Source organism: Heteronotia binoei, chromosome 10 (assembly GCF_032191835.1).
Source record: "Heteronotia binoei isolate CCM8104 ecotype False Entrance Well chromosome 10, APGP_CSIRO_Hbin_v1, whole genome shotgun sequence".
NCBI lineage: Eukaryota > Metazoa > Chordata > Lepidosauria > Squamata > Gekkonidae > Heteronotia > Heteronotia binoei.
In genome coordinates, this window is record NC_083232.1 from 10,811,908 (window position 1) to 10,839,847 (window position 27,940).

Genomic DNA, 27,940 nt, shown 5'->3' on the forward strand with positions numbered 1-27,940 from the left:
GGTGCAAACTCTGCCCATGGACATGATATAAGAATAGATGTTGAGGCTGGGGGGATCCAAAGCAAAAATCATGTGGATCCATGAGCATCTGTGGTCCAAAAGCAAGTTTTTGGTCCCTGGCTCTTCCACGAAGCCGTGGATCCATGATTTCTGTTGTGGAAACTCTGCCCATGGACATGATATGTGACTGGATGGAGGGCTTTGGGGGATCTGAAGCAAAAATAAAGTGGATCCATGAGGATCCGTGGTCCAAAACCAAGTTTTTTGTCCCTGGCACTTCCACAAAGCTGTGGATTCACGATTTCTGTGGTGCAAACTTTGTCCATGGACAGGATATGTGACTGGATGGAGGGCATGGGTGGATCCAACACAAAAATTATGTGCATCCATGAGGATCTGTGGTCCAATACCAAGTTTTTGTTCCATGGTGCTGCCACCAAGCCGTGGATCCATGATTTTTGTGGTGGATTCTCTGCCCATGGACATGATATGTGATTGCATAGTGAGCCTGGGGGGGGATCCAACACAAAAATCATGGGAATCCATGAGGATCGGTGGTTCATAACCAAGTTTTTTGTCCTTGGTGCTGCCATGAAGCTGTGGATCCACGATTTCTGTTGTGCAAACTCTGCCCATGGACAGGATATGTGATTGGATGTAGTGCTTGGGGAGGATCTGAAGCAGAAATCACGTGGATCCATGAGGATCTGTGGTCCAAAACCAAGTTTTTGGTCCCTGGTGCTGCCATGAAGCCATGGATCCACGATTTCTGTGGTGCAAACTCTGCCCATGGACATGATATGTGGATGGATGGAGGGTTTGGGGGGATCCTAGGCAGAAATCACATGGATCCATGGTTCAAAACCAAGTTTTTGATTTCTGACGCTTCCACGAAGCCGTGGATCCATGATTTCTGGGGTGCAAACTCTGCCCATGGGCATGATATGTGACTGGATGGAGGGCTTGGGGGATCCAAAGCAGAAATCATGAGGATCCGTGGTCCAACATCAAGTTTTTGGTCCCTGGCACTGCCACGAAGCCGTGGATCCATGATTTCTGTGGTGCAGACTCTGCCGATGGACATGATATGTGACTGGATGGAGGGCTTGGGATCTGAAGCAAAAATCACGTGGATCCATGAGGATCCGTGGTCCAAAAGCAAGTTTTTGGTCCCTGGCGCTGCCACGAAGCCGTGGAGCCACAATTTCTGTGGTGCAAAATCTGCCCATGGACATGATATGTGATTGGCTGGTTATCTTGGGGTGGCCCAAAGCAAAAATCATGAGAATCCGTGGTTTGGAAACATATTTTTCAGCACTGCAGTGCCACAAATTCGTGGAGGCATGATTTTTCTGGTGCTGCCTATAGTCTAAGAGAGTCTACAACATGATGGTGGTTTGATTTCATTTCACCATAAAAATCATCTGAATTCATGAGGATCCGTGCTTTGGAACCCAGTTTTTGCACTGCTGAGGTGCCACGAATTCGTGGAGGCATGATTTTTGTGACCCTGCCTATAGTCTAAGACAGGATCTATAGAATTAAAGTGGTTTGATCTTGTTTCAATGTCAAAATCATACGGATTCATGAAGATCCGTGCAGATCCAGCTTTTACCCTTTCCCTTCAGTTGCCTTCGAAGATTGCTCAAAAGCCTAGCCTTGGGGCTGAGCTGTGGTTTTACAGGCAGAAGGTCCCACATTCAGTTGGCAGTTGAAAAGATGCTAAGGCAGTGGCGTGAAAGATGCTCCCTCTGAGAATTTGGGAGTTGCTGCCAGATAAAAGTGCACAATGGCAGCACAATATACAAAATGCAAATATACCAAAAAATATCGTGCAAATCGCACTATTAAATAGCTTGCACAAATTAAATATATTATGTAGAACGTACAAAAATGATCAAAAATTCAAAAGATTTTAGCCAAACAGAAGTCTCAAATGTAATATTTCAGGGAGGACCCCTCAAAGTCTCTTAATTTCTTAAAGAGAGTACTCGGACTCAAAAACGAAGTTCCAAAGGAGTCCTTCCGTTGCTTGTTGGCTTCCGAAGGAGAAATTCTTGCCTTCACGCAACCACCGTTTTTTAATTGCGTTCTGCTGCTCCTGCAGCTTCCTCATAAGCCAACTGAAATTCACAGCCAAGTTTTCTCTCAGACGCCCATTTCAGTATCTCCGGCTTAGCTTTCGTAGGAACCAATCTTTGGCGGGTAGCTAGGGTTGCCAATCCCCAGGTGGGGGCAGGGGATCCCCCGGTTTGGAGGCCCTCCCCTGCTTCAGGGTCGTCAGAAAGCGGGGGGAGGGGAGGGAAATGTCTGCTGGGAACTCTATTATTCCCTATGGAGATTTATTCCCATAGAAAATCATGGAGAATTGATCCGCAGGTATCTGGGGCTCTGGGGGGGGGCTGTTTTGGGGGGTAGAGGCACCAGATTTTCAGTATAGCATCTAGTGCCTCTCCCCAAAATACCCCCCATGTTTCAAAAAGATTGGCCCAGGGGGATCCAATTCTATGAGCCCCAAAAGAAGGTGCCCCATCCTTCATTATTTCCTATGGAAGGAAGGCATGGAAAAGGTGTGCCGTCCCTTTAAATGTGATGGCCAGAACTCCCTTGGAGTTCAATTATGCTTGTCACAGCCTTGATCTTGGCTCCACCCCTAATGTCTCCTGGCTCCACCCCCAAAGTCCCCAGATATTTCTTGAATTGGACTTGGCAACCCTACAGGTAGCCATCAATCCAAATCGTTCCCTTTCCATTGGCGCTCTGCTTCTCCCACGGCTCTCCCGGCCCGCCCTCCGCCGCTCTTTTGTAACCATTGGCAACCGACCTGGTTACGCGTACCTTGACGCTCCGTTGTTATTGAACCACTCCCTGGTCCGTCCAATGGGAGGCCTCCGCCGGAGTCACATGGGGAAGGATCGTGTCACGTGACCGGGCGGAAGGTCCGGGGCTCGCTCTGTCTGAGTCTGTGGCCGCTTTGAAGGTGCTGCATGAGGGGAGGCTGGACTAGGAGGGGGGAAAGGACTTGCTAAGGCCCCGCGTGGCAGCGTTGGGTCGCTTTCGGCTGAAAGAGAGCAGGCCTGGCCGTGGACGGCTCTGCGCTGCTGAGATTGGCCGAAATCTGTTGCTTGCTGGACATCGGCATCGCTTATTCCGCGCCGACTTTGGTGCTCCAAACTGGGTCAAGGGGTGGTTTGTCGCGGGTGGGGATGCATTTCAACAGCTTGCTCGTTGTTGGCTGACAGAGGTACGTTTGTATGTTGCAGAGCACTGAGATCTCGGGGTAGGGATGCAAGCAGCAAGTTCAGCCCAGAAACATAGCCCAAGCCTAGCCTGGGTTACTTTTAAGTATGCCTTGTGGAGTTCAGTGAGATTTACACCATAGCGCGAAGGGATGGGCCGTGCGGGCTGTTGAAAAGGAGCTTCAGCCAATCGCATTTCTGGGTTGAGGGCGTTTACAAAGGGATTTGTGTTTGTCGCATTTCTGGGGTTTGGGGGTGTTTTTTTGTTTTGTTTTTTACTTTTTTGATGTATGTATAAAGCAACTTTCAGAAGGCCAAAGTGACTATAAATCCACGTGGCGCGAGGAGCCGTACAAGAAAGCCAAGTAGTTGTTTGCAGAAGAATGTTGTGGCCGTGATTTAAAAATTTCACAGGAATTCCCTTCAAAGAATCTTGCACTTCTGATTTCTAACTGAATAGTAGTCTGTGTATATAAGAGATCTTTCACGACTGTGCCCTTCAAGATAGTAGTAATTTCCAAGGATAGTGGTCCTTGGAAATTTGGTCTCCAAACTTCCCGAAGTACATGCATCTTAGCTGGGTGCTGTAAAATGTTATGGAAATCATGGCTTCCTGATGCAAAAGTTTTCCAGAGAAGGAATGCGCGTTTGTAAATTTTAGACACCCCCCCCCCCTGCTTCTGAGATTTCATCTGCTAATTCCACTGAGGACAGTGTGTTGCTTTACTTAAACACATCTATACCTGGCCAGATGCAAACTGTAGTGTGGTTTGCTATAATGTAAATGTTATTTCTCAAGCCTCAACACTTTTCCCTGGGGTAGCTGCGCATCTGTGTGAATGAAGCGCAAGGCAGCGTTTGGCCAGTTTTATAGAAGGAACTCTTTCCTGTTTCCTGTTGCAGGAACTCTTTCCTGTTGCTTTTCCCTGGGGTAGCTGCGCATCTGTGTGAATGAAGCGCAAGGCAGCGTTTGGCCAGTTTTATAGAAGGAACTCTTTCCTGTTTCCTGTTGCAGGAACTCTTTCCTGTTGCTAAAGAAAAAGCTTGATCGCGCATGGTTACTAACAGTGACTTTTCTCATTCTTTCAGCCACAAGACAGCATCTGAGTTGCTTTTGTTGTACGCTGTACATCTTTGACTGCATCTTCAGGACCTGTCTGCATACTGCATCTGGAAATCGTTTGGTGCTTTGAATGGCTATTGCATAGTAATGTATAGTCTGATGGCCAATTGCTGCAACTGGCTAAAGAAGTGGAGGGAACCTGTTAGGTAAATTTAAAAAAAAAAAAGTTTAGAATGGTCTCATCCACAGTATCTTGGTGGTGTTCCAGAGAGATTCTGTTATATGCGAAGAATGTCCCCAGTCTAAATCTATATTTTGTTGCAATTATTCCTGTGTAGAGGACAAGCAAAATATTTAGAATCTCTTATCTCCTGATTTCAATGAAGACCTATGCTTTGCTGTATAAGTGAAAAGGCAAATGGATGGTAGCTGGTCCTTGTTTGAAATTCTGTTTGCTCTTAGTCTACGTTGAAGTGGTAGTTTTGTTTCAAAGAGCTGGGTTTTTTTTTTAAATGCTTTGCTGAAAGATGCTTGTTAATTGTTAGTCGTCTTAAGCGTTCAGAGTAACTTGCAACAAGCAGTTGTTTCTTGTAAGTCATTTTGACAGACCAAACAGTTGAGTTTTTAAAATAAAACCACAATTAAAGAAAAATCTACCAAACTATGACCCAAAACAGCAAAGCAGCAATAAAAATGTGGCAGAAGGTTCAAAACAGAAACTGTGATGCTTGTGTTAAAATCTGCATAGTTGCAGTTTTTTCAGATACATTCAGGTGAAGAAGAGCTGTATGAAACACTGTGCTACTTCTGCTTGGGAGGAGAGGGATATAGTTAAGGCATATATTGCCAAAGGTACATTTCTCCCATTACTGGCTCTAACGTTTGTAAAAATCAAATTTAATGGCCAGATGCACAGTTTTGCAAAAAAAGATTTCACAACAGTTATTGATTCATTGCAAATAACTGCTTCCCTGTATGCAGATTTAAAACTATTTTTCAAAATTCTGAAACTTCATAACCCATTCAACTTCTGGAATTGCATTTAAATAAAACCAAATAGGGGGGGGGGGGGGAGAATGGATGACCTTAAGTTTGGTGTAGTGGTTAAGAGCCAGTTTGGTGTAGTGGTTAAGTGTGCGGACTCTTATCTGGGAGAACTGGGTTTGATTCCCCACTCCTCCACTTGCACTTGCTGGCATGGCCTTGGGTCAGCCATAGCTCTGGCAGGAGTTGTCCTTGAAAGGGCAGCTGCTGGGAGAGCCCTCTCAGCCCCACCCACCTCACAGGGTGTCTGTTGTGGGAGAGGAAGGGAAAGGAGATTGTGAGCCGCTCTGAGACTCTTCAGAGTGGAGGGTGGAATATAAATCCAATATCTTCTTCTACCTCACAGGGTGTCTGTTGTGGGGGAGGAAGGTAAAGGAGACTGTGAGCCCCTCTGAGACTCTTCGGAGCGGAGGGCAGGATATAAATCCAATATCTTCATCTACCTCACAGGGTGTCTGTTGTGGGGGAGGAAGGGAAAGGAGACTGTGAGCCCCTCTGAGACTCTTCAGAGCGGAGGGTGGGATATAAATCCAATATCTTCATCTACCTCACAGGGTATCTGTTGTGGGGGGAGGAAGGTAAAGAGATTGTGAGCCACTCTGAGACTCTTCGGAGTGGAGGGCGGGATATAAATCCAATATCTTCATCTACCTCACAGGGTGTCTGTGGGGGGGGGAGAAGGTAAAAGAGATTGTGAGCCGCTCTGAGACTCTTCGGAGTGGAGGGCGGGATATAAATCCAATATCTTCTTCTACCTCACAGGGTGTCTGTTGTGGGGGGGGGGGGAAGGTAAAGGAGATTGTGAGCCCCTCTGAGACTCTTCAGAGTGGGGGGCGGGATATAAATCCAATATCTTCTTCTTCATCTTCTTCTTTAAGGGAGAATATTCCCTACCTTCCAAAAAGGTGTGTGTATAGATTTATGTTACTGCCACTGTTCTGGGTATTTTGATTAGCTGATTAAAATCTAATTAGATTTGCTGGTATCTAACTCCCTCCTTTCCCCCTCCCCTAACCAACACTTTAAATCTGAGCCAGGGCTCAGCTCCCGTACCAGTTTAACCGCCAAAGCTCAGCCTAAGATTATGTTAAGTAACAAATGGCCTTGGAGAATGTCAGCGCAGAGTGACCTTTCTAATGACCGTAACTAGCAGTTAAACATTAAAAATCATATTGAAACACTCCTTTTAAGTTTTATGTTCTGAGATCTTTAAACTTAGCTTATCTTACACCAGCTGGGGGGGGATGTATGGAATGAGCGGAGGCAACTGATATTACCAACTGCAGAACTGAAGTTTGTTTTTAGATTGTTATATTGCTTTTAGATTGTATATTGTTTTATTATATGTATTTGATTCTGTTCCCCGCCCAGAGCCCATTTGGGAAAGGGCAGGCTATAAATTTAAAATAATAAATAAAAGCATTTAAAGAAAAATTACCACATATTAGTGCAGCTGTTCCTAGCACCTTGCTACATGCTCCAAGTGGGAAAACACAGCATGAAACTTTGCAGGTTGCTTCTCTGCCGTGCAAGCTCCAGAGCTTAAATTGGACCTCGTCTTCAGCCTTAGTATTTCCTTTCAGTGCAGCAACTTACCCAAAATTGGGCTAATGGTCTTTCATTGTGACCATAATCAGCCAGCACTTCCTAAGAGGTAGGCTTCCCAATCCCCAGGTCCCAGAGGGGGATCCCCCGGTTTTACAGGCTTCCCCCCTCCCCCAGCCAGCTGGCCAGCGGGGGAAGCCCCGCCCCCAGAGCCATCATGCACCTCCATGAACGATTCCCATAGGGAATGATGGGGAATTGATCCGTGGGTATCGGGGGCTCTGGGGGGGCTGTTTTTTGAGATAGAGGCACCAAATTTTCAGTATAGCATCTAGTGCCTCTCCCCAAAATACCCCCCAAGTTTCAAAAAGATTGGACCAGGGACTCCAATTCTATGAGCCCCAAAAGAAGGTGCCCCTATCCTTCATTATTTCCTATGGAAGGAAGGCATTTAAAAATTTGTGCAGTCCCCTTAAATGTGATGGCCAGAACTCCCTTGAAGTTCAATTATGCTTGTCACACCCTTGCTCTTGGCTCCGACCCCAATGTCTCCTGGCTCCACCCCCAAAGTCCCCAGATAGTTCTTAAATTGGACTTGGCAACCCTACTAAGAGGCCAGAATGAAACATGTTGTAAGGGTAGTTTATTGCAGCAGAAAAAGCTAGAATGTTGTGACCTCTTAATTTTGGATTTTAATTTAATTTTTACTCTAATATAAGCCTTTGTGAGCTAGAACCAGAAAACTGTGCAAGAATAAGGATTTCTTGGCCTTAAGTTGCCACAAGAGTCCTGTTGGTCAGGGGAAATAATTGCATTCACACAGATTGACTTGGTTTCGGAGTAAGCGGGAGACGATCCAAGACTATTTTCGCTTTATCTAATGACTTACATACCATTAATGACAGAGGGCCTACAGAGATATGGAACAGGGAAAGGATAACCAAGGATTGGAAAGAAACGGGTGGTAGAAAGCGTATAAATGAACAAGCAGGGTACACGGATAGGGGACCTATAAGAATGGGCTAGAGAGAGAGAGAAAAACATGGTGTTGTTTGAAAATAGAACAGTTTGTAACATTCCCACTTGTCTCCTAAACTCCTTGGACAATACGCCAAGCAGAAGGAATTTTAAAAACAGAAAATTGGAACATGTCCAGTTAGGCTTTTGCAAGTGGGTATGAAAGATCCAAATAAAGAGTGCTGTTCGGAAATGAAAGCAGGGGCTTTTGGCAAAGGTTTTGTATAGTGAAAGTTTATTTGCTCTATACTGAGCTTCTGCAGTGTACTTTGTCTGGGGATAATCTGCAAATCAGAGACAGTACGAGTTGTGCTCTATTAGAGTAAAATTTTCCAATTTAGTTTACTGTTACATGGGGTGGGAGAAGTAAAGGAACATTTAATGTTACAAAATTTGCTAGTCCTATATATAAAGGGATGTGTAGTCTAACACATTCATTAGGCATATAGTTACTTCTTGTATATTACAAGCTCAAATATTACCAGTTAAATATAGGAATTTTTTTTTTGGGGGGGGGGGAATAGAATTTGATTTGACACTTAACTATCAACTAACTGCCTTCTCTAGGGCAGCCCCGCTGTTGTGGAATCAACTCCCGGAGGAGGTACGGGCCCTGCGATGCTTAGATCAGTTCCGCAGGGCCTGTAAGACCTACCTCTTCAAAATAGCCTTCACCTAATACCGAGCCAAGAAAGTTTCGCTGGACATGTGTTAGCCACTGAATTTTATTAAGACCTAAGTTATAGCACCACAATGTTAATTTTAATATAGTTGTTAATGGTTTAAGGATGATTTTATTATTGAAACAGTAAATTATTATGTATGGTTTTTATTGTATTTTATGTTCGTATGTTGTGAGCCGCCCTGAGCCTGCCTTGGGGAGGGCGGGATATAAATAAAAAGTATTATTATTATTATTAACTCTGATTTTCTTAATATGTTCTCACCTGTAAGCATGGAGACGTAAGTACTCAGAGGTGACAGTTCCCTACTGCTTTCTAAGTGTTTCTGAAATATATTGTGACATTCATCTCAGGGAGGAAGTCTGAAAATACTGCTTTTGTTTTTGTATAATTCAAGGCAGGTGACATTAATCATGGTGGGACTTGATAATGCTGGGAAAACGGCAACAGTGAAAGGAATACAAGGAGGTAAGCTGCATCTTTATTCTGGACTATCTCATCTGGTATTACAAAGGGCTTTTAAAAAAAGGTCTTGAAAAGTATTACTTTTCCAGTGGAACTGCAGAGAACTGGTGTGACGAGGCTGGAATGTTGGACTAGGGAGATGCAAGCACAGACCCATTTAATCATGAAGTTTCAGTGTAGCGACTCCAAAGGGCCATGTCAGGTTGGGGAAATGGCACAGAGGAAGAGGCCCACTCTGCATAACTAAGCCCACTTTCTCTGCATAACTTGCTCCCTTGCGCCTGGAAAACATAAGTCAGACCATTCCTGATAAAACTCTGTTGTGACGTTAGGCCTTTACTTCATGACCTTGTGCCCTTCACGCAGTCTTTTTGTCCGTATAGTCTCATACTTGTTCTGAGGAAAGAATAGAAAAGCGAATCCCCCTTGAACTCCCAATGAATAAGGGTGGGACAATTATGTAATGGATGCAAGTAAAATCTATTTCTACAAAGTTTTGTCTTTGAAATGGCACAGAGTTTGGTGTAGTGGTTGTGTGAAGACTCTAATCTGAGAGAACCGGGTTTGATTCCCCACTCCTCCACATGCACCCGTACGTATGGTCAGTCAGTCACAAGTTCTCACAGAGCTGTTCTTCTCAAGAGCAGTTTCTGCCAGAGCTCTCTCAGCTCAACCTACCTCACGGAGTCTTTGTTGTGGGGAAAGGAGATTGTAAGCTGCTCAGACTCCGTTGGGTAGAGAAGGGCAGGGTATAAATCCAGTCTCCTCCTAGATCCATTCATACAGGAGCCTCTGAATCAAGACTATTGTACATATCCTTATGGATGGAAAACAATTTGTTGGGAAGTTGAAGTGTCATATTTATCCTGTGTGTTGTAAAATGGGGAACTTGGTAGTATTTGTGAGGTCAGAGCAATTGCAGATGCAGAATTCTTTGAACTGTAGTGAAGAAAAAAAATAGTATTTTGGGTTAATAAGGTATTTCACTTTTTAACATTTGATAGAAAATCAATGGTTCTCCTTGCAGTCTGTGCTGAAACTATTTTCTGAAACCCTGTAATGAGTATATATCAGTAAATTTTACATAAAAATTGATGTTGTAGATACACCTTGTTTGATGACCTTGACCTAAGACATAATTAGGAAAATAATCCAAGATGGAAATTGAGTGTGTATAACAAAGTGTGATTCTGTTGAGCTATATCTTCTGTACAGATTGTCTGTATCTCTCTTTGTAGAAAAGGTAAAGGTAGTCCCCTGTTCAAGCACCGAGTCGTTACTGATCTATTGGGTGACGTCATATAACATTCTTTTGGCAGACTTTTTTATTACAGGGTGTTTTGACATTGCCTTGCCCAGGCTGTGATCCGGATTGGAATATCATAAAGCAGTTTAGCACTGATTTTGCGGTTAAAAACTCTTAAGGGCTGCAGGGATGTATTGATTCCCTTTAGTATAATAGAAACGAGTGATTGCAAGTACGTTACAATTCACAGATTTCATCACTTCTTTTTTTGTGGGTAACCCATTGAGCTCTATGATGGAAATAGACTCCTAGGTATATAAAGCTTTTGACCTGTTCGATCCCGTTCCCTCCTTATATTCCACTTGACATGTTTCTCAGGTTTTCCCAAAAGCCATGATTTTAGATTTATCAAAATTGTAAGGTCAGTTTATTCGATTCACAATAGTCTAAAAAGTGAGATAGCATCCTTTCCATCCGTATTTCTGAAAGGGAAAATAACACCGTATCATCTGCATCGTTATCTTTTTCATAACATTTATTCCAGTACTTTGCATATGATCTTAATATGGTTTATATGCTTATTAAAATAACTTCTTGTTGTATGGCAAGAGGACATCTTAAATTGTTTCAGATTTCTACTACTTTGTATTAAGGGTCAGGTTAAAACGGATAAAAGGAAGTACTTCTTCAACCCAAAGGGTGATTAACATGTGGAATTCACTGCCACAGGAGGTGGTGGTGGCCACAAGCATAGCCACCTTCAAGAGGGGTTTAGATAAAAATATGGAGCAGAGGTCCATCAGTGGCTATTAGCCACAGTGTGTGTGTGTATGTATAAAAAAATTTTGCCACTGTATGACACAGAGTGTTGGACTGGATGGGCCATTGGCCTGATCTAACATGGCTTCTCTTATGTTCTTATGTGACACAGAGTGTTGGACTGGATGGGCCATTGGCCTGATCCAACATGGCTCCTCTTATGTTCTTATGTGACTCAGAGTGTTGGACTGGATGGGCCATTGGCCTGATCTAACATGGCTCCTCTTATGTGACTCAGAGTGTTGGACTGGATGGGCCATTGGCCTGATCCAACATGGCTCCTCTTATGTTCTTATGTGACGCAGAGTGTTGGACTGGATGGGCCATTGGCCTGATCTAACATGGCTTCTCTTACGTTCTTATGTTCTTGGGCAGGTTGTCATTCATAAAAAGCCAGACCATTATATAGTTAATGTGTTCAGCACTTTCTGTTTTGTTTTGTTTTAAATCATGTAAAATACCACAACTAAATGTTCTTACACCCAACCCAAGTGCTTTCAGCCCATTCTGAAATCTAATTAACTATCATTTCTGAGCAGGGGTGTCAAACTCATATGTTATGAGGGCCTGAGCTGACATAAATGAGACCTTGTCGGGCTGGGCCACGTCTGTTCGAAAATGTAATGCCAGGTAGCGGAGATATAAACTTTTATAAAGGACATAGACAAACACAATTATTATTAATTTTTTTAAAAGCTCTCTAAAATAAAACATGCTTAAAGTATTAGCACTCTTGGTCAGTATCAAAGCAAATCTCCCCCCCCCCCCCACTTCCTCCCCAAGAGAGGAGCTTCAGCCAGTGGGGAAAATAGAGGCTTTGCTCTGTAGCTTCTGTGCAATTGAGAAATACTGGCAAAGCAAGCTGTAACACAAAAAAAGTAAAGGGGAGAAGGAAGCAGACTTTCTAGCGGGCCTGATAGGAGCTCTCTGGGGGCCTGATCTGGCCCACAGGCCAAACATTTGACACCCCTGATCTCAGAGGGTGTTTGTGAAGGTCTGCAGTACAACAGCTAGATTTGAGTCCAGTACCACCTTAGAAATTATGAGGATTTGGGGGGGGGGGTATAAGCTTTTGATAGTCAAAGCTCCCTTTATTATATAATTAATTATGAGACCAATTCCATTACCATCAGCTGAGCTCTGTTAACTTTGCTGCTGCATCTTCCGGCACCCTTCCTAAAGCTGATCCTGGGATTTGAGTTGCTGTAATGGTGTAATGTCTGGCAAGAGGAGGAATGGGAGACTAAGAAAGAAATTTGCTCTCCCTCTTGCTGTGTGAAAAGAAGTGCCTTTAGTAGTCAATGGTATTAGTAGTCAGTGATGATGCATCATAGAAACAATGATTTTCAACTTTCTTTGGATATAAGGTTATAAATGGTGACTTCTCAGAATTTGTTTTGTTGGGGTTTTTCCCAGAATCTCCTGAGGATGTGGCTCCAACAGTCGGCTTTTCTAAAATTGACCTTAAACAAGGACGTTTTGAAGTCACCATCTTTGACTTGGGAGGCGGAAAGCGAATCCGGGGTATTTGGAAGAATTACTATTCTGAATCCTATGGGGTGATATTTGTTGTGGATTCCAGTGATCTGGACAGAATGGAAGAGACAAAAGAGACCATGTCAGAAGTTCTAAAGCATCCAAAGATATCAGGGAAACCTGTATTAGTGTAAGTAACATTTTAAATTAACTACTAACCTATACATTAATAAATATTTTTCTTAAAACATTTAGATTTTGTGAAACATCCTTTTTTTTTTTAAGCTGTCTTAGAAGTTGAATATTTTTTTTTCCTGAGAATCAAATCAGAGAAATTAAAATGTATTAATGAATTTAGTTGGAAATTATAGGATCAGTTTGGTGTAATGGTTAAGTGTGCAGACTCTTATCTGGGAAAACCGGGTTTGATTCCCCACTCCTCCACTTGCACCTGCTGGCATGACCTTGGGTCAGCCATAGCTGTGGCAGAGGTTGTCCTTGAAAGGGCAGCTGCTGTGAGAGCCCTCTCCAGCCCCACCCACCTCACAGGGTGTCTGTTGTGGGGGAGGAAGGGAAAGGAGATTGTGAGCCGCTCTGAGACTCTTCGGAGTGGAGGGCGGGATATAAATCCAATATCTTCATCTACCTCACAGGGTGTCTGTTGTGGGGGGGAAGGGAAAGGAGATTGTGAGCCGCTCTGAAACTCTTCAGAGTGGAGGGCGGGATATAAATCCAATATCTTCATCTACCTCACAGGGTGTCTGTTGAGGGGGAGGAAGGGAAAGGAGATTGTGAGCCGCTCTGATACTCTTCGGAGTGGAGGGCGGGATAGAAATCCAATATCTTCTTCTTCTTCTTCCAATCCTTGCAGAATGACTCTCTATGGAAACGTCACTAAAATGACTGTGACATTTTTGTTCTTATTTTCTAGTACTACTTTTCAGTAGCATTGTTTTATCAAATGAAACATTAAACACGTCATAAGAACAGCATTAAACTTTGCTGATTTATAAGTATTGATGAGGTACGCATTTTTGACACAAGAGGGTGCAAGCAATGCATTTTCAGAAGGACGGCGTTTCTCAGAAGTGTAATAATCCCAACTGATTTCGCAACAATCAAGTGTGTCCACAGATCTAATCGTATTACCAAAAAATGTGCGCACAATACCGTAGTAGGAGAGCAGCAAGCATAATGCACTTAAAAATCCCATTGATTTCAGTGTGGAAGATTTATATATTTCCGTATAGTAAATTTTTATCTTGCATATTTTCCAAGGATCTTCGGTGATATATATGGTTCTTCCTTCCCAGTTTTATCCTGTCATCTTTATACTGGGATAGCAGCACTGTTAGATTATATTTTTTAGACTGTTTTTAGATTATTTAAATACTTAATTGTTCATTTTATTGAATTGTATAATCTTGTTTTATTGTTTTAATATGGCTTTCGCCGTGTCCTGTAAGCCGCCCTGAGCCTGCCTCAGCGGGGAGGGCGGGGTATAAATAAAAATTTATTATTATTATTATTATTATACATATATTTCACTTTCCCATTAAAGCCAAAAGAGCAACTGTGGCAGAACTATGCGTAATGCCACCGCGTACCTGCTGGCGGTGGGAGGTCCCGTGTTCCCCAGCTCCTGCTGCCTGTCAATGCTTGAGCAGCTGGCTGGAGAAAAGTAAAGAATACTTTCTGGAAGCGTGAGGTTTTCACTGATTGTAAATAGAATAATATTTGAATCTCTCTGAAGGCCACGTATTTTTGTGTTTTCTGATAGCAAACATGAATTAAACATTTCCAACCCGGCTAAATTGATATCTAGCCATCTCATATATGACTGTGAATTGTAGCACCTTAACTAACATTTAACAGCTGTTTTATCTAATTTTAACTAAATTTACAACGGTAACTTAATTGTATTTTAATCTGTCTTTTGTATTGTTTGTATTTTATTGAAATCATGGTTGCTCCATGTCAGTGAGCCGCCCTGAGCCTGCCTTTGGCGGGGGAAGGCGGGATACTAAAATAACTTTACTTACTTACTTACAAAGCGAGACTATATGCGGTTTGTGATCCCTGTTTTTGGCTTTCTGTCATGCTTCTGTTTTCACAGGGAAATCCCTGCTTTCCGCTCCCTGTGAAAATTGGTTCAGTTCACAAACCAGCCTCCCAGTCTGTATTGGTGCGTGGCTTGGGCATGAACTGAAATGAGCTGCAGAAATGTGATTCATGCCCATCCCTATTGCTGGGACACACTACCGTAAAAATTACTGCTGAAAATAATAGGTGCCACAATGAAATTTCTGGTTGCATCAGTATCATTTTAGACTGCTCCATTTTGTGTGCCATGAATGAATAGTACTGAATGTGTGTCATGCATGGAATGCCATAATTTTGTGTGCCATAATGCATGGGATGGAGAAAGTAGAGAAAGAGGTACTTTTCTCCCTTTCTCACAATACAAGAAATCGTGGGCATTCGAAGAAATTGCTGAGCAGACAGGTTAAAATGGATAAAAGGAAGTACTTCTTCACCCAAAGGGTGATTAACATGTGGAATTCACTGCCACAGGAGGTGGTGGCGGCCACAAGCATGGCCACCTTCAAGAGGGGTTTAGATAAAAATATGGAGCACAGGTCCATCAGTGGCTATTAGCCACAGTATGTGTGTATATATAAAAAATTTTGCCACTGTGTGACACAGAGTGTTGGACTTGATGGGCCGTTGGCCTGATCCAACATGGCTTCTCTTATGTTCTTATGTGACACAGAGTGTTGGACTGGATGGGCCATTGGCCTGATCCAACATGGCTTCTCTTATGTTCTTATGTGACACAGAGTGTTGGACTGGATGGGCCATTGGCCTGATCCAACATGGCTTCTCTTATGTTCTTATGTGACACAGAGTGTTGGACTGGATGGGCCATTGGCCTGATCTGACATGGCTTCTCTTATGTTCTTATGTGACACAGAGTGTTGGACTGGATGGGCCACTGGCCTGATCCAACATGGCTTCTCTTATGTTCTTATGTGACACAGAGTGTTGGACTGGATGGGCCATTGGCCTGATCCAACATGGCTTCTCTTATGTTCTTATGTGACACAGAGTGTTGGACTGGATGGGCCATTGGCCTGATCTGACATGGCTTCTCTTATGTTCTTATGTGACACAGAGTGTTGGACTGGATGGGCCACTGGCCTGATCCAACATGGCTTCTCTTATGTTCTTATGTGACACAGAGTGTTGGACTGGATGGGCCATTGGCCTGATCCAACATGGCTTCTCTTATGTTCTTATGTGACACAGAGTGTTGGACTGGATGGGCCATTGGCCTGATCTGACATGGCTTCTCTTATGTTCTTAATAAGTAGCTCAAGGTTCCCTAGTAAATTTCATGCCATGTAGTGAATTGAACCAGAGTCTACTTCTCCACTTCTAGTCCACCACTCAAACCATTACCATCGCACTGGCTGCCAAACAGTGCCTTTATGGGACACTACCATAATCCTGTTAGCATGAGATGATCTGCACATGGGGTTCTCTGGATCAGAACGAGGCAATTTGAGTGTTGATGATTAAATAGCTAACACTTCTGATTTCCTTTCAGGGAAGGTCAATCCTAATTAGCAGCTACTCTTTAAATGTGGTATTTATAATGCTGATAAATCACCTTTGAACAGTTTTGATCAAGAAGCAAGCACAGCATGCCTTAACGATGATTAACGTGAGATTGTTAATTTCCTATGCCAAGATCTAGCCAACCTAGGTGACATAATCCACTGAGAAGTCTTTGGGCGTTTTCGCACTTACCTTACGCCGGACGACGTCCCTCTTCACCGCGCAGCGTCTGCGCGGATTTCGCACTCATTGCTCCGCAGCACCCGGAAGAGCTGCAAAGTCCCGCGGCTTTTGCGTCGCAAATGTAAACCGCCAAAAACCAGTTTACATTTGCGGCGCAAAAGCCGCGGGACTTTGCGGCTCTTCCGGGTTCTGCGGAGCAATTAGTGCAAAATCCGCGCAGACGCTGCGCAGTGACGAGGGACGTCGCTCCGGCGTAAGGTCAGTGCGAAAAACGCCCGTTATTAATAAGTATCAGAGACCATGTGGGAATTTAGTAGCAATATATCATTATCTCTCTCTTTCACTTCCGCAAAGAATTGAGAGGCTCTATTGTCTGTTTTGCTTTTTTAGTCTGAGCTAGGCTTGGAATGTTTATACTTCTAGCAACAGTTCTGTTTTATCTTCTCACTGGGCGGTGTTCTTTTTCCTTAGATTAGCAAATAAGCAGGACAAAGAAGGTGCGCTGGCCGAAGCCGATGTCATTGAGTGTTTGTCTCTTGAAAAGCTTGTCAACGAGCACAAATGCCTGTGTCAGATTGTAAGTTCCTTTTAATAAGATCTTATTTGACGACTTCCTTAAATTTGATGCGAGGATTAGGCTGGAATTATATAATCCTCTCATGCCATTCAGCCCTGCAGAACAGCTCTTGCCTTTGTACTGCTGAGCTCTGGTTGCAGTTGTGCCGAATCCAAGATTTAAAGATGATCTAGCTCAGGGGTCCTCAAACTTTTTAAATAGGGGGCCAGTTCACTGTCCCTCAGACTACTGGAGGGCCGGACTGTTGTGGCGGCTGCCGTTACTGTACAAGGCCGCGGGCCGTCAGTTCTCCGTCTTCTGCATCTCTCTCCCTTCCCCACACCACACACCCCAGCCTGGGAACTCACCTCACTTCGGTATTGCCTCACACTCTGTCTCTGCCGCCTCAGCCCAGTGCCGGAAGTGTGCATTGCTAACGCGAGTTTAGGTCGAACGTCACTTCCGGTCTGATTTTGCCATAACCCGGCGGGCCGCATAAACGTCCTCAGCGGGCCGCATCTGGCCCGCGGACCATAGTTTGAGGACCCCTGATCTAGCTGCTTAAGACTGAAACAGTTAAAGCCTGTATAAACACTTCACAGCATCCATTTTTATGGTTAGCCTGGTTGGACGGTTGTCGAACAATATACTTTTAAATATGAGTGTTATCCTTAAAAGGGGGTGGGGGGTGGGGGGAGCAACATTATAATTCAATGAAGTAATCCAAGCAGTATTTTAAGACTGGAGTAAAGACACAAAGGGAAGGCTTACACTAGCTATCTTGAATGGTGTACTCTCTTAAGTTATCAAAAATTGATAGTTGTTGACATTTTAACCGAAACAGTCCCACCTCCTGACCCATCATCCTTACTCTAGCTCCTTAAAATTGTTTTATCTCTGTGTCTGAAGAATTTAGTTATTGTCTTTTCGGGAAGAGCTGCTTCCCCCCCCGTTACGTTCCCAAAATTTTACAAGCTTCTGTGAAGAACCTGATTTCTGAATACACAGTAATGTGCAAGTAATACCACCTGATTGGTTTCTCAGCTGAGGTGATATTTCTTCTAATGCTGCTTTGCTTAGTGGCACTCAAAAACTGAGAACATCTTTCCTTGCTTTTTATAAATAAAACATACGTAATATACAGCTGGTGTTCTATTTAAAATTGTTATCAGTTATACCCTTTTATTATCTTTATATGTTATGTTAGTATTGGTACACGGTGGTTTTTAAGTTTGTGGTATAGTATGATACAAACTGGATTCTTGTGTGTCAGTTACCTCCAGAGAGTTGCAATCTATGCTATAGAATAGTTGAAATTTCCCAATATGAAAGTGTGCTTGCTTTTGGAGTAAGTTTTTTGGGGATTATGTAGGGATATGTTGCAGCTTTGGAGGACAGCAGATATTTCCACGTAAGAAATTTTCAATACCCAGATCCCCCAAACTGTTCTCTAAACTCAGTAGATGAAAGTATCTTTTGGGGTTTTGTGAAGATAGCTTCTAAAAAGGTTGGGGTTTTTGGGGGGTGGAAATCAGGTACATAAACCTTTGCTTGTATTTCACTGGATTTCAACCCTTATTGTTCCATGATGTATTAATAGCTGAGGCAGACTGAAAACAAACGACTGGAGCAAAATGTATACCTGTTCTTTCTGACAAATTAAGAGCTCGCCAACTGTAGACAGAATCGTTTGAAAAATTACATGTCAGGGAAGTGAAGATTTCACTGTTCACATTCACTGTAGCTGGGCGTCATGTCTGTTTTTCTCTTCCTTACAGGAGCCTTGTTCGGCTATCATGGGCAGCGGTAAAAAAATTGACAAATCCATAAAGAAAGGTTTACTTTGGCTGTTACATATTATAGCAAAAGATTTTGATGCCTTAAATGAACGAATCCAGAAAGACACTATAGAGCAAAAAGCGGCTGAAGAACAAGAGAAACGAGAACGAGCTGAACGAGTGAGGAAGATAAGAGAAGAAAGGTATCCCCTCCCCCCTTTTATAAGAAGGGTTTGTGTGGCTCAATGTTACCAAGTTAATACTTCTTTGAAAATAGGATAGACCCAAGCAGCTTTCTCCACTGGAGGACCATCCAGAAAATTATGCTGACAATAATGGAGCCTGTTGGATAAAAGCTATGTTGAGATAGGGGCTGTAATAAGGATGGTAATAGGGTGAGACTGAACTAAAACAAAGCAAAAAAACTGGACCCAGCCCTGTTGTATAAATTAGCAACTTTTAGCAATATTAATGTGAGCTAAAAGACAAATATATCGTAATACTTTTATAGAAGCCACTGCTCAGGAAACATAAATTCAAACCTCTACTGGGGCTACATAATTTGCCATAGAGTTTTTCTAAGTTGTGGCCCTAAGTAGGTGGTAATTAGGCTGTTTCCAGTACTCCCTTTAAGCTGTGGAGTCTTGTGAGCAAAACTCCTACTTTATGAGCTGCTGGTATTAAAATTGTTGTTGTTAATTTAATTTCTATCCTGTCCTCCCCGCCGAAGGCAGGGAGGACAGCTCAGGGCAGCTCACAGGCCAAGGGTCGACACAAGCACATTGGTGTAACCGATTAAAAGAAAGCAATAAAAACAATTTTAAAACATTTGCATGTGCTACTATCATGATTTCAGCGATTAAATTCCGTCGGTTATCTGTACTCAGAGAACATAACATAAGAGAAGCCCTGTTGGATCAGGCCAGTGGCCCATCCAGTCCAACACTCTGTGTCACAGAAGAACATAAGAGAAGCTGTGTTGGATCAGGCAAATGGCCCATCCAGTCCAACACCCTGTGTCACATAAGAGAAGCCATGTTGGATCAGACCAAAGGCCCATCCAGTCCAACACTCTGAGTCACATAAGAACATAAGAGAAGCCATGTTGGATCAGGCCAATGGCCCATCCAGTCCGACACTCTGTGTCGCATAAGAACATAAGAGAAGCCATGCTATCCTGATGGCTTGTGCCCCAGAATGTACCTATTTGGGAAGTGCCTCTGGGTAAACCCGGGACTCAGGTTTACTGGCTTATGAGAACCCAGATGCTCTATGTGCTTAATGAGGCATTCCAGAGCCTGCAAGACGTCTTGTACGACAGCTGTGCTGCTTGAGGGTGGATGCCCAACTGGAGACTCCCCCCTTGCCCAGGATTAGGCCAATGCCTGATGGTTACTGGATGGTAGTGCCACCCAGGTTGGCTACTTGGCAACCATGGGCAAGCAGCTTGGCCAGAGCGGTGTTCCTTTTGAGTGGCGCGATGAGAAGCAGAGCAACTGTCAAGGCGAGAGTGCTAACCAGGAGGAGCCATTTTGCTTACCCTTATAGTAAGGCCTTGTTAGTATAAGAGTCCATAGTGCTCAGCATGGAGACGGCATGGGTAAAGCAAGTGCATCTATTATGACAGCTTCTGACAGCTCAGGCAGGAGCAACCTTGGAAGAAGGCCGGTTGAAGCTGGATCGTGCTTGGGGAAGCACCTGCTGTGTGAGTCAGCATATTCTGTGAACTAACATGGTTGGCTGACCAATGTATATATGCAGTGCAGTGCCAGACACACTCTCTCTCTTGTTTGAACGAGATCCTGGCGAAGCACTTTGATCCTGAGTATTGTATATTGTATCACCGCACTAAGCCTGTTGTATATAGTTGTATTATACGCTGTTTAACACAAGGTGCTGGTGTGTGGCTCATAATTTATTCCTCGTGTCGACCTGGTGGTTGTTCCCTGTTCCTGCACTCTGCACATGCTCTACCGACAGGCCTCTGGACAGCTCTTGATGCTCTGGGGTTCCACCACTGTAGCTCCTCCCCTTGAGGATGTGTGTGTACCTGGGCCAAAGTCAGTTCAGAGAACTCAAAGGTCTGGGCCTGACCACTGTCCAATAGCTGCCCTTATGGGGCCATGTAAGTGTCTTTCCTTTGGAATGGCATTGATTCGATTTCTTTTCTTTTTTTAAAAAAAGAGAACAGAAAGAGAGGGAAGAAGCTGAACGTGAAGGTAGAAGCATTTCGGATGAAACGGACTCCGAGATAGTAACTGGCAACCCCTTCCAGCCTATATCAGCCGTAATCACTGAGGTATCGATACGTTTGTTTTATTTTATTAACCGTGGATTTCAAACTGATGCTTCCCTATTTCTGGAGTCTGAGGCAGGGTGTTTATGAAAAATTGTTCTTCATCCCCATTCTCCTGTAATAAGTCTGTGAGGTAATGCTGATCAACCACCGTCCCTGTGTTCAGGGCTGGCTCCCATCCCCATCCTTCCCACCAAGGAAGCCATGCACAACTCAGGGCCCTAAGAGCCCTTAGCCAGAGAGGAAGGCAGCAAGGAACCCAGGAGCAGTGGCCAGCTCCACAGCGCAGGGAGGAGTGACGGGGCGAACTAGGTAATGGTCCCCTCCACTGCTAGAGATGATGCTATGGTGACCTGGGCAGTTCAGTGGCGGGCTGAAATGGTGACGGCCAGCTGCCAGGAAGGGCCAGGGCAAGGAGCAGAGGGAGGAAAGAAGCTAGGCTGAATTGGAGCTATTGGCCATATTTGTATAGCTGAACTTTTAAATATCTGACTCTTAAAACCAATTAAAATGCACAGCTTTGTAAGGCCATGCTTTCCTGAGAGTATGACGTAACTAAATAATATTCCAAGATAAAATCTGAAACGGCGCCTAGTACACGTGAGATGAGTGGGGTAGATGTTTCTGTATTCTATCCCGTCCATCATATCTATAATATAACATCATATAATATAACCGTCTCTCCCCACATGTTCCCCAGAGAGCACTGAGGTCAGGAACACAAAATCTCCTCACTATCCCCGGGCCAAAAGAAGCCCGTCTGAAAGCCACCAGAGAAAGGGCTTTCTCCGTTATGGCCCCCGTATGGGGGAATCAGCTGCCGGAAGAGGTGAGGGCCCTGTGGGACTTGGCGCAGTTCCGCAGGGCCTGTAAGACGACCCTCTTCCGGCTAGCCTATACCTAGCCAGAATGACAACTGATGTAACTGGCCAGCCATCTGTTTACAGTAAATTGAAATATTCTGTTTTAAAGTTTTAACTGTTTAAATATGTAATTGTTTTATACCTGAAATTGTTTAAATTTTATGTTGATTAATTGTTGGAAGCCGCCCTGAGCCATCCGTGGGAAGGGCGGGATATAAATCCCAAATAAATAAATAAATAAAATCAATAATCTAACATGTGGATGTCACTTGTTACCGGCCTTCCCTTTTCATTCCATCCCAGTACTATAAGATCTGCTGGACCTGCCATTTCACTCTTTATTGTCACTGTTATTTTAGAATTTATGTATTTTAAATTGGTCTTTTATTGTTTTTACTGTTGATTGTTTTTATGATGTAACCCACCCTGAGTCTGTCCTACGGGAAGGGTGGGCTAAAAATCGAATAAAATAAAAAATAAAATAACATGTATAGGCTTCTTGTGAAGCTGAATGAGTTAAAGAGTTGCTTAGCACAAATGCTATGCAAATGCATAATCATGACATACAAACAACTTATTAAACATTTTATGTGTAATATTATACCTGTAATATTATTTCAGTAAATCCTGAAAATATTTCCTCTGGCCTTTGTTGACCATTCTGCTGCTTTACTCTCCATCAGAAATTTTGTCTTGGACAGTCAGCTTTACTAAAATGTCCTCTTGCTGTGCTTTGTTAGAATGAAAAGAAAGTTGAAAAAGAGAAGAAGAGACAGAGAAAGGAGAATGAAAAGGATGCCATTGCCTTGAAGCTGAAAACAGATCAAGAGCAAATGGAGACTGAAAGTAAGAACAGTCAGGAATCAAATGATGATAGACTAGTAGAAAGTTATAAAGCTGCCCTAACACAACGATTGGAACGTGAAGATGAGAGTGACCATCACCAGCCAGTCTCAGAAAGTCTTGATTCTGGGGATAACGCTGCATTGAATTCAGGAATAGGTGAGTCTTACGGATGTAAATTCTGGGCTTGATTTACTAGCCCTATTTTTGTTTGTGCTTGTCTCTCCTAGTTGCTCTGAAATCCATAGAAGGCTTGAGAAATGGCAGAGTATTATTTCATATGCTAGGTTTTGGTGAAGATATAAAACACAGCGGGACGGTGTCCTGACATTTCTTAGCTTCTACAAACCCATCACATCAATGAGAGCCCAGGGATAGGAATGTGAGCAGCTGAGAGCATGAGATGCAGTTGTCCCAGCACATCGATTACTGAACAAACGCCACAGATGGACTGGCTTACATTCAAAAACTATACAAGTGAATGTTGCTATTCTTTCCATTGTGGGTTTGTTGGTCGTAACTGATGAAAAGATAAGCATTTATACTACTTGTACTCTATTAGGTAGGTAGGTATTCTACTTCAACTGGAGAGCCAGTTTGGTGTAGTGGTTAAGTGTGCGGACTCTTATCTGGGAGAACCGGGTTTGATTCCCCACTCCTCCACTTGCACCTGCTAGCATGGCCTTGGGTCAGCCATAGCTCTGGCAGAGATTGTCCTTGAAAGGGCAGCTGCTGTGAGAGCCCTCTCAGCCCCACCCACCTCACAGGGTGTCTGTTGTGGGGGAGGAAGGTCAAGGAGATTGTGAGCCGCTCTGAGACTCTTCGGAGTGGAGGGCGGGATATAAATCCAATATCTTCATCTACCTCACAGGGTGTCTGTTGTGAGGGAGGAAGGGAAAGGAGATTGTGAGCCCCTCTGAGACTTCGGAGTGGAGGGCGGGATATAAATCCAGTATCTTCATCTACCTCACAGGGTGTCTGTTGTGGGGGCAGGAAGGGAATGTAGATTGTGAGCCGCTCTGAGACTCTTTGGAGTGGAGGGCGGGATATAAACCCAGTATCTTCATCTACCTCACAGGGTGTCTGTTGTGGGGGAGGAAGGGAAAGGAGATTGTGAGCTGCTCTGAGACTCTTCGGAGGGCGGGATATAAATCCAATATCTTCTTCTTATTATTATTTTATGGTACATACTCATTGAAGATGTTGCAGTAACTAAAAATCTATAGTCAGCACTGTGAGTTGACACCTTGCTCATCTGCCAAGGGAAACCAGCACTTACACTGGCTGGCTTGATCAGTTCCTCCCTTCGAGTAGTGTGTAATCCTATATAGTCTCCTCACTAAAGTACCCTATTATATTAATTCTCTAGTCTCCTACTGCCCTATCTCTGTCTTATCCAGCTGTTCTCAGCGGAAGCGTTTTCAATTCTGGAAAGAAAGTATCACAAATGGAGTTTATTTATAAGGTGTTGAAGTTACATGGCAGTATTAATTTGCCCTTTTTAGAAAATACTAAAAAGAAGTCAAAGAAACCAAAATTAAAAAGGAGTCACCGAGTAGAACCGGTCAATACTGAAGACGCAGTTTCTTCAGAGCCTACACCAGTAGCACCTCTTGCACCAGGTGGGTAAAACACACACACACACGCGTAAATGAATTATAATGAATGGTACTTCAGTTTCTCAATGCTGTAGTAAAATTATTTTATTTATTTATTTATAAAAAAAAACCAGATTTCATGGTTATTTCATATTTTTAAAATGGTGTAAATCTGCTGTTGGGTTTATATGTCGTGACATCTTAAATAATAACGTATTGGTAATAGATTTTCTTCAAATGTTTTAGTAAAGTCTGAATATGTAATGAGAGATTCCCCCCAGGGAGGTTAGACTAGTAGGTAGGTGTTCTAGTAATGGGGGGGCAATGGATCAGGAGTAGAACATCCAAGATTTCAGGCTTACATTCAAAAAACATCCACTTGGCATACAGAAGATCCCAGGTTCAATCCCTGGCATCTCTAGTTAAAAAGATTAGGTAGGAAGTAATGGGAAGGACTTCTACCCGAGACTTTAAAGAGCCACTACCAGGTTGAGTAGACAGTACTGACCTTAAAAGTCCTGCACCGATTTCCCAGTCACCTTGTTTTGGTCTCGTTGTTCCTTTTCCCTGTGGGGCTGCTGCTGGATTTCGCACAAGCTGCCCCGAGGTGGTGAGTTGCCCCGGCCCTTTTCAAGTTCCCTCTACGGCAGATGGAAACTGGTTTTCAGAGGATCTTGCCTGCTGCGGAGGGAGCTTGAAGAGAGAGGCGGAGCAACTCGCTGGTCAGGGCGGTTTATGCGAAATCCAGCCGCAGCCCCGTGGAGAAGAAGAGAGTGAGAGTGGCGTAGGTTTAGTGGGAAATCGGTCTTGGTGAGTATTCCTTTCACTCTTTTGAATAGTTACTATATAACAGTCGATACAACTTCTCAGTTTTACTAAGATAAGATGCAGTTCTACGATGAAGGCAAAGGAAGGAAAAAGTCAAATATGTATTGCTGCTTTTTCTGGGTAGTTCACACTCATCACATTATTCCCATACGCCATAAAATGTATCACTTTACAGATATTTAATGACGCATACAAATGTCTTCACTTCTGGCAGATATAGCTAATCTGGTTTCTGCTGTGGTCCTGTTTTTAAAAACAGGAATAACAAGTTGACTCCCCCCCAAAACAGTGTTTTCAATCTAAATTGAATTCTAAATCCTGATCGCCTCGTTCTGCACAATAAGGGTTTTTTTTCACTGATACTGAAACCTTTATTAGGCATTTGTTAATAAGAATCCAGATAATAGGAAGCAGGAGGCAATGCGATTATATTATAAAAGGAAATGCCATTGAAAACTATGAACATCTAAATTTAAAATAAAATCAAGGATAGACTCAAAAGAAGATCCCGTCAAGCCAATAAACCCATCCTGCTCGGTTTGATCATTGCCCAACAGCAAAAATAGGCAAGGAAATAATATTTGTTGAGACATGCATACAAGTACAGTAAAGGCATATTTGCGTAAAGGTTAAACAGCACAGATCTTACTTTCCAACTTTGCTGAGATTTCCAGGTTAGTACCAATGCTGGGGGAGGGGGAAATAAACTGAAAGGGATAAGATGGGATGGAATTGGAAGAGTGAAACTGGAGAGCGAGGAACAGGTAAGGCAAAAAAAAAAAGCAGCAAAGTAGAGGAGGGAAGGGTGTATCGGGGAGGTGGGGAAGAAACAGAGACTGCCAGGGGAAGAAATTGGAAGGGGGATAAGGTGGTGGGGAGGAGGGAGGGGGATGTCTGTAAGGACTGCTAGGGAAATAAGGTGGGGAGGGGAGGAAAGGGCAATGAGGTCTTCTCATAGGTAGGTACCCTACCTTTTCTGGTCTAAGACAAGGACTAAACCTGTGGTGGGGAAATAAGTTTTGAAGTCAAAGCATCATCTCCTGATCATGTGAATATTTACTTGAAAACATGTCTACAAGGCAGTTGAGGTTCACTATCAAATTAATGCTTTGGAAACCCTGTCTACATTTACCTTTAAGTAGATCTGAATGAAAATAATGGGACAGACTTCTTAGTAAGCATGGCTTTTTTTGTAGCAGGAACTCCTCTGCATATTAGGCTACACCCCCCTGATGTTGCCAGTCCTGCAGGAGCTTACAGTAGACCCTGTAAGAAGAGTCCTGTAAGCTCTTGGAGGATTGGCTACATTAGGGGTGTGTGGCCTAATATGCAAAGGAGTTCCTGCTACAAAAAAGCCCTGTTAGTAAGTATCCTGACCAATGGCCTACAGGTAGTGTTGCCAGCATCTAGTTGGAGCCTGGAGATCTCCCAGAATTACAGCTGATTTCCAAACTACAGAGATCAGCTCCCCTGGAGAAAATGGCTGCTTTGGAGAGCGGGCTATGTGATGGTATAATTATGGTATAATTTGCTGAGGTCCTTCCCCTCCACAAACCCATGTTTTCCAGGCTCTTCCCCAAATCTCCAAGAATTTGCAATCCCAGAGTTGGCAACCCTAATTACAATTATTTTAAATGTTCCTCCAAATTGTTCCAGTAGTAACATAAGTGAGGGGCAAATGAAATATTTTTTTATAAAATTAGTGTTGGGAATTGGTGTTGGGAATGAATTGTTGTTCTCTATGTCAAAATACTAGATAATCTGGGCCAACCAATTACATTGGTTAGTAGTAAGCTGAAGAAAAAGTATTTTTCTCATGCAGCACATACGGTAATTAAGGAATTAATTGCCACTCATCACTGAAATAGCTACTAATATAAGTAATTTTAAAATTAGGTTCATGGAGAATAGGTTCCAGCAGTGACCCTTATTAACTATAATAGCTAAAAAAGAAATTACTATGAAAGGTTAGAAGTAGTATAACACATTATTGATGTATACCACTTCTGATCTGCTAATCAGATGTCTGTGACAAAGTTTATGTCTGCCAGGTGTTTGAGAGAGAGAGTTGGTCTACATATGCCTTTGATTTAGAATCCAGTTTTTAAGTTCTTTCCTACCCTTGCAACTTACTTTTAAATGGAATTATAGGTTTAGTTTGTTGTGAACGCCTTCTTCCTATATTTTCATCACACAGATGAATGTTTGACAATATAGTGATGGTCTTTGATATTTTTGTTTTCAATAGTTGGCTGGGAAACCCCTAAAACTAACAGAATTCGAAAACTTGAGCCTCTTGGTGAAACATGTCATAATGGTAATTTTAAAGATCACACCTTGTTTTTCCTCACAATCCATATTATTTTGCATGCTGGCTTTTTCCTTTCATTACATCTTACCTTCAGCTGCTTTATGAATTTATTTTCAAGTTTTTCAAAGATCCATTTTTATTTCGCTTTTTGAATACAAGGCAGAAGGGTTGCTTATGAACCGTTTGCTTCGTTGTTTCGTTCCGGACAGATTACGGCTCGGTGGTGCATGCCGATATCATAAAAAACAATTTAGTAACCAGTCCCATTCTATATATATTTCTATATTAAAAATTTAGCAACCAGTCCCATTCTATATATATTTAAAGTGTCACGTGATGTCGTTCAGAGGCAAAACATAAACTAGGTGCGTATAGTAAAGTAAGTAAGTAAAGTAAGTTTATTTTTATATCCCGCCCTCCCCCGCCAAAGGCAGGCTCAGGGAGGCTCACGGACGTGGAAACCGTG

General features: G+C 43.1%; 1 protein-coding gene across 4 annotated transcripts in view; it reads left to right on the forward strand.

Annotated features, from left to right (window-relative positions):
• Nucleotides 1-2,864: 2,864 nt before the first annotated feature.
• Nucleotides 2,865-27,940, forward strand: part of LOC132578114 (ADP-ribosylation factor-like protein 13B) — a 32,168-nt gene continuing 7,092 nt past the window's right edge. The window contains exons 1-10 of one of the 4 annotated variants that reach the window (XM_060247959.1): nucleotides 2,865-2,980; nucleotides 4,329-4,508; nucleotides 8,989-9,059; nucleotides 12,538-12,787; nucleotides 16,873-16,978; nucleotides 18,736-18,938; nucleotides 20,920-21,034; nucleotides 22,635-22,896; nucleotides 24,243-24,359; nucleotides 27,412-27,480. In XM_060247959.1, the coding sequence (XP_060103942.1) occupies nucleotides 4,450-4,508; nucleotides 8,989-9,059; nucleotides 12,538-12,787; nucleotides 16,873-16,978; nucleotides 18,736-18,938; nucleotides 20,920-21,034; nucleotides 22,635-22,896; nucleotides 24,243-24,359; nucleotides 27,412-27,480 (1,252 nt within the window). In that variant the 5' untranslated portion in view covers nucleotides 2,865-2,980; nucleotides 4,329-4,449. Of the gene's footprint in view, nucleotides 3,179-4,328; nucleotides 4,509-8,988; nucleotides 9,060-12,537; nucleotides 12,788-16,872; nucleotides 16,979-18,735; nucleotides 18,939-20,919; nucleotides 21,035-22,634; nucleotides 22,897-24,242; nucleotides 24,360-27,411; nucleotides 27,481-27,940 lie in introns of those variants that run through there. The other 3 variants (XM_060247960.1, XM_060247961.1, XM_060247962.1) reach the window with 3 other exon arrangements.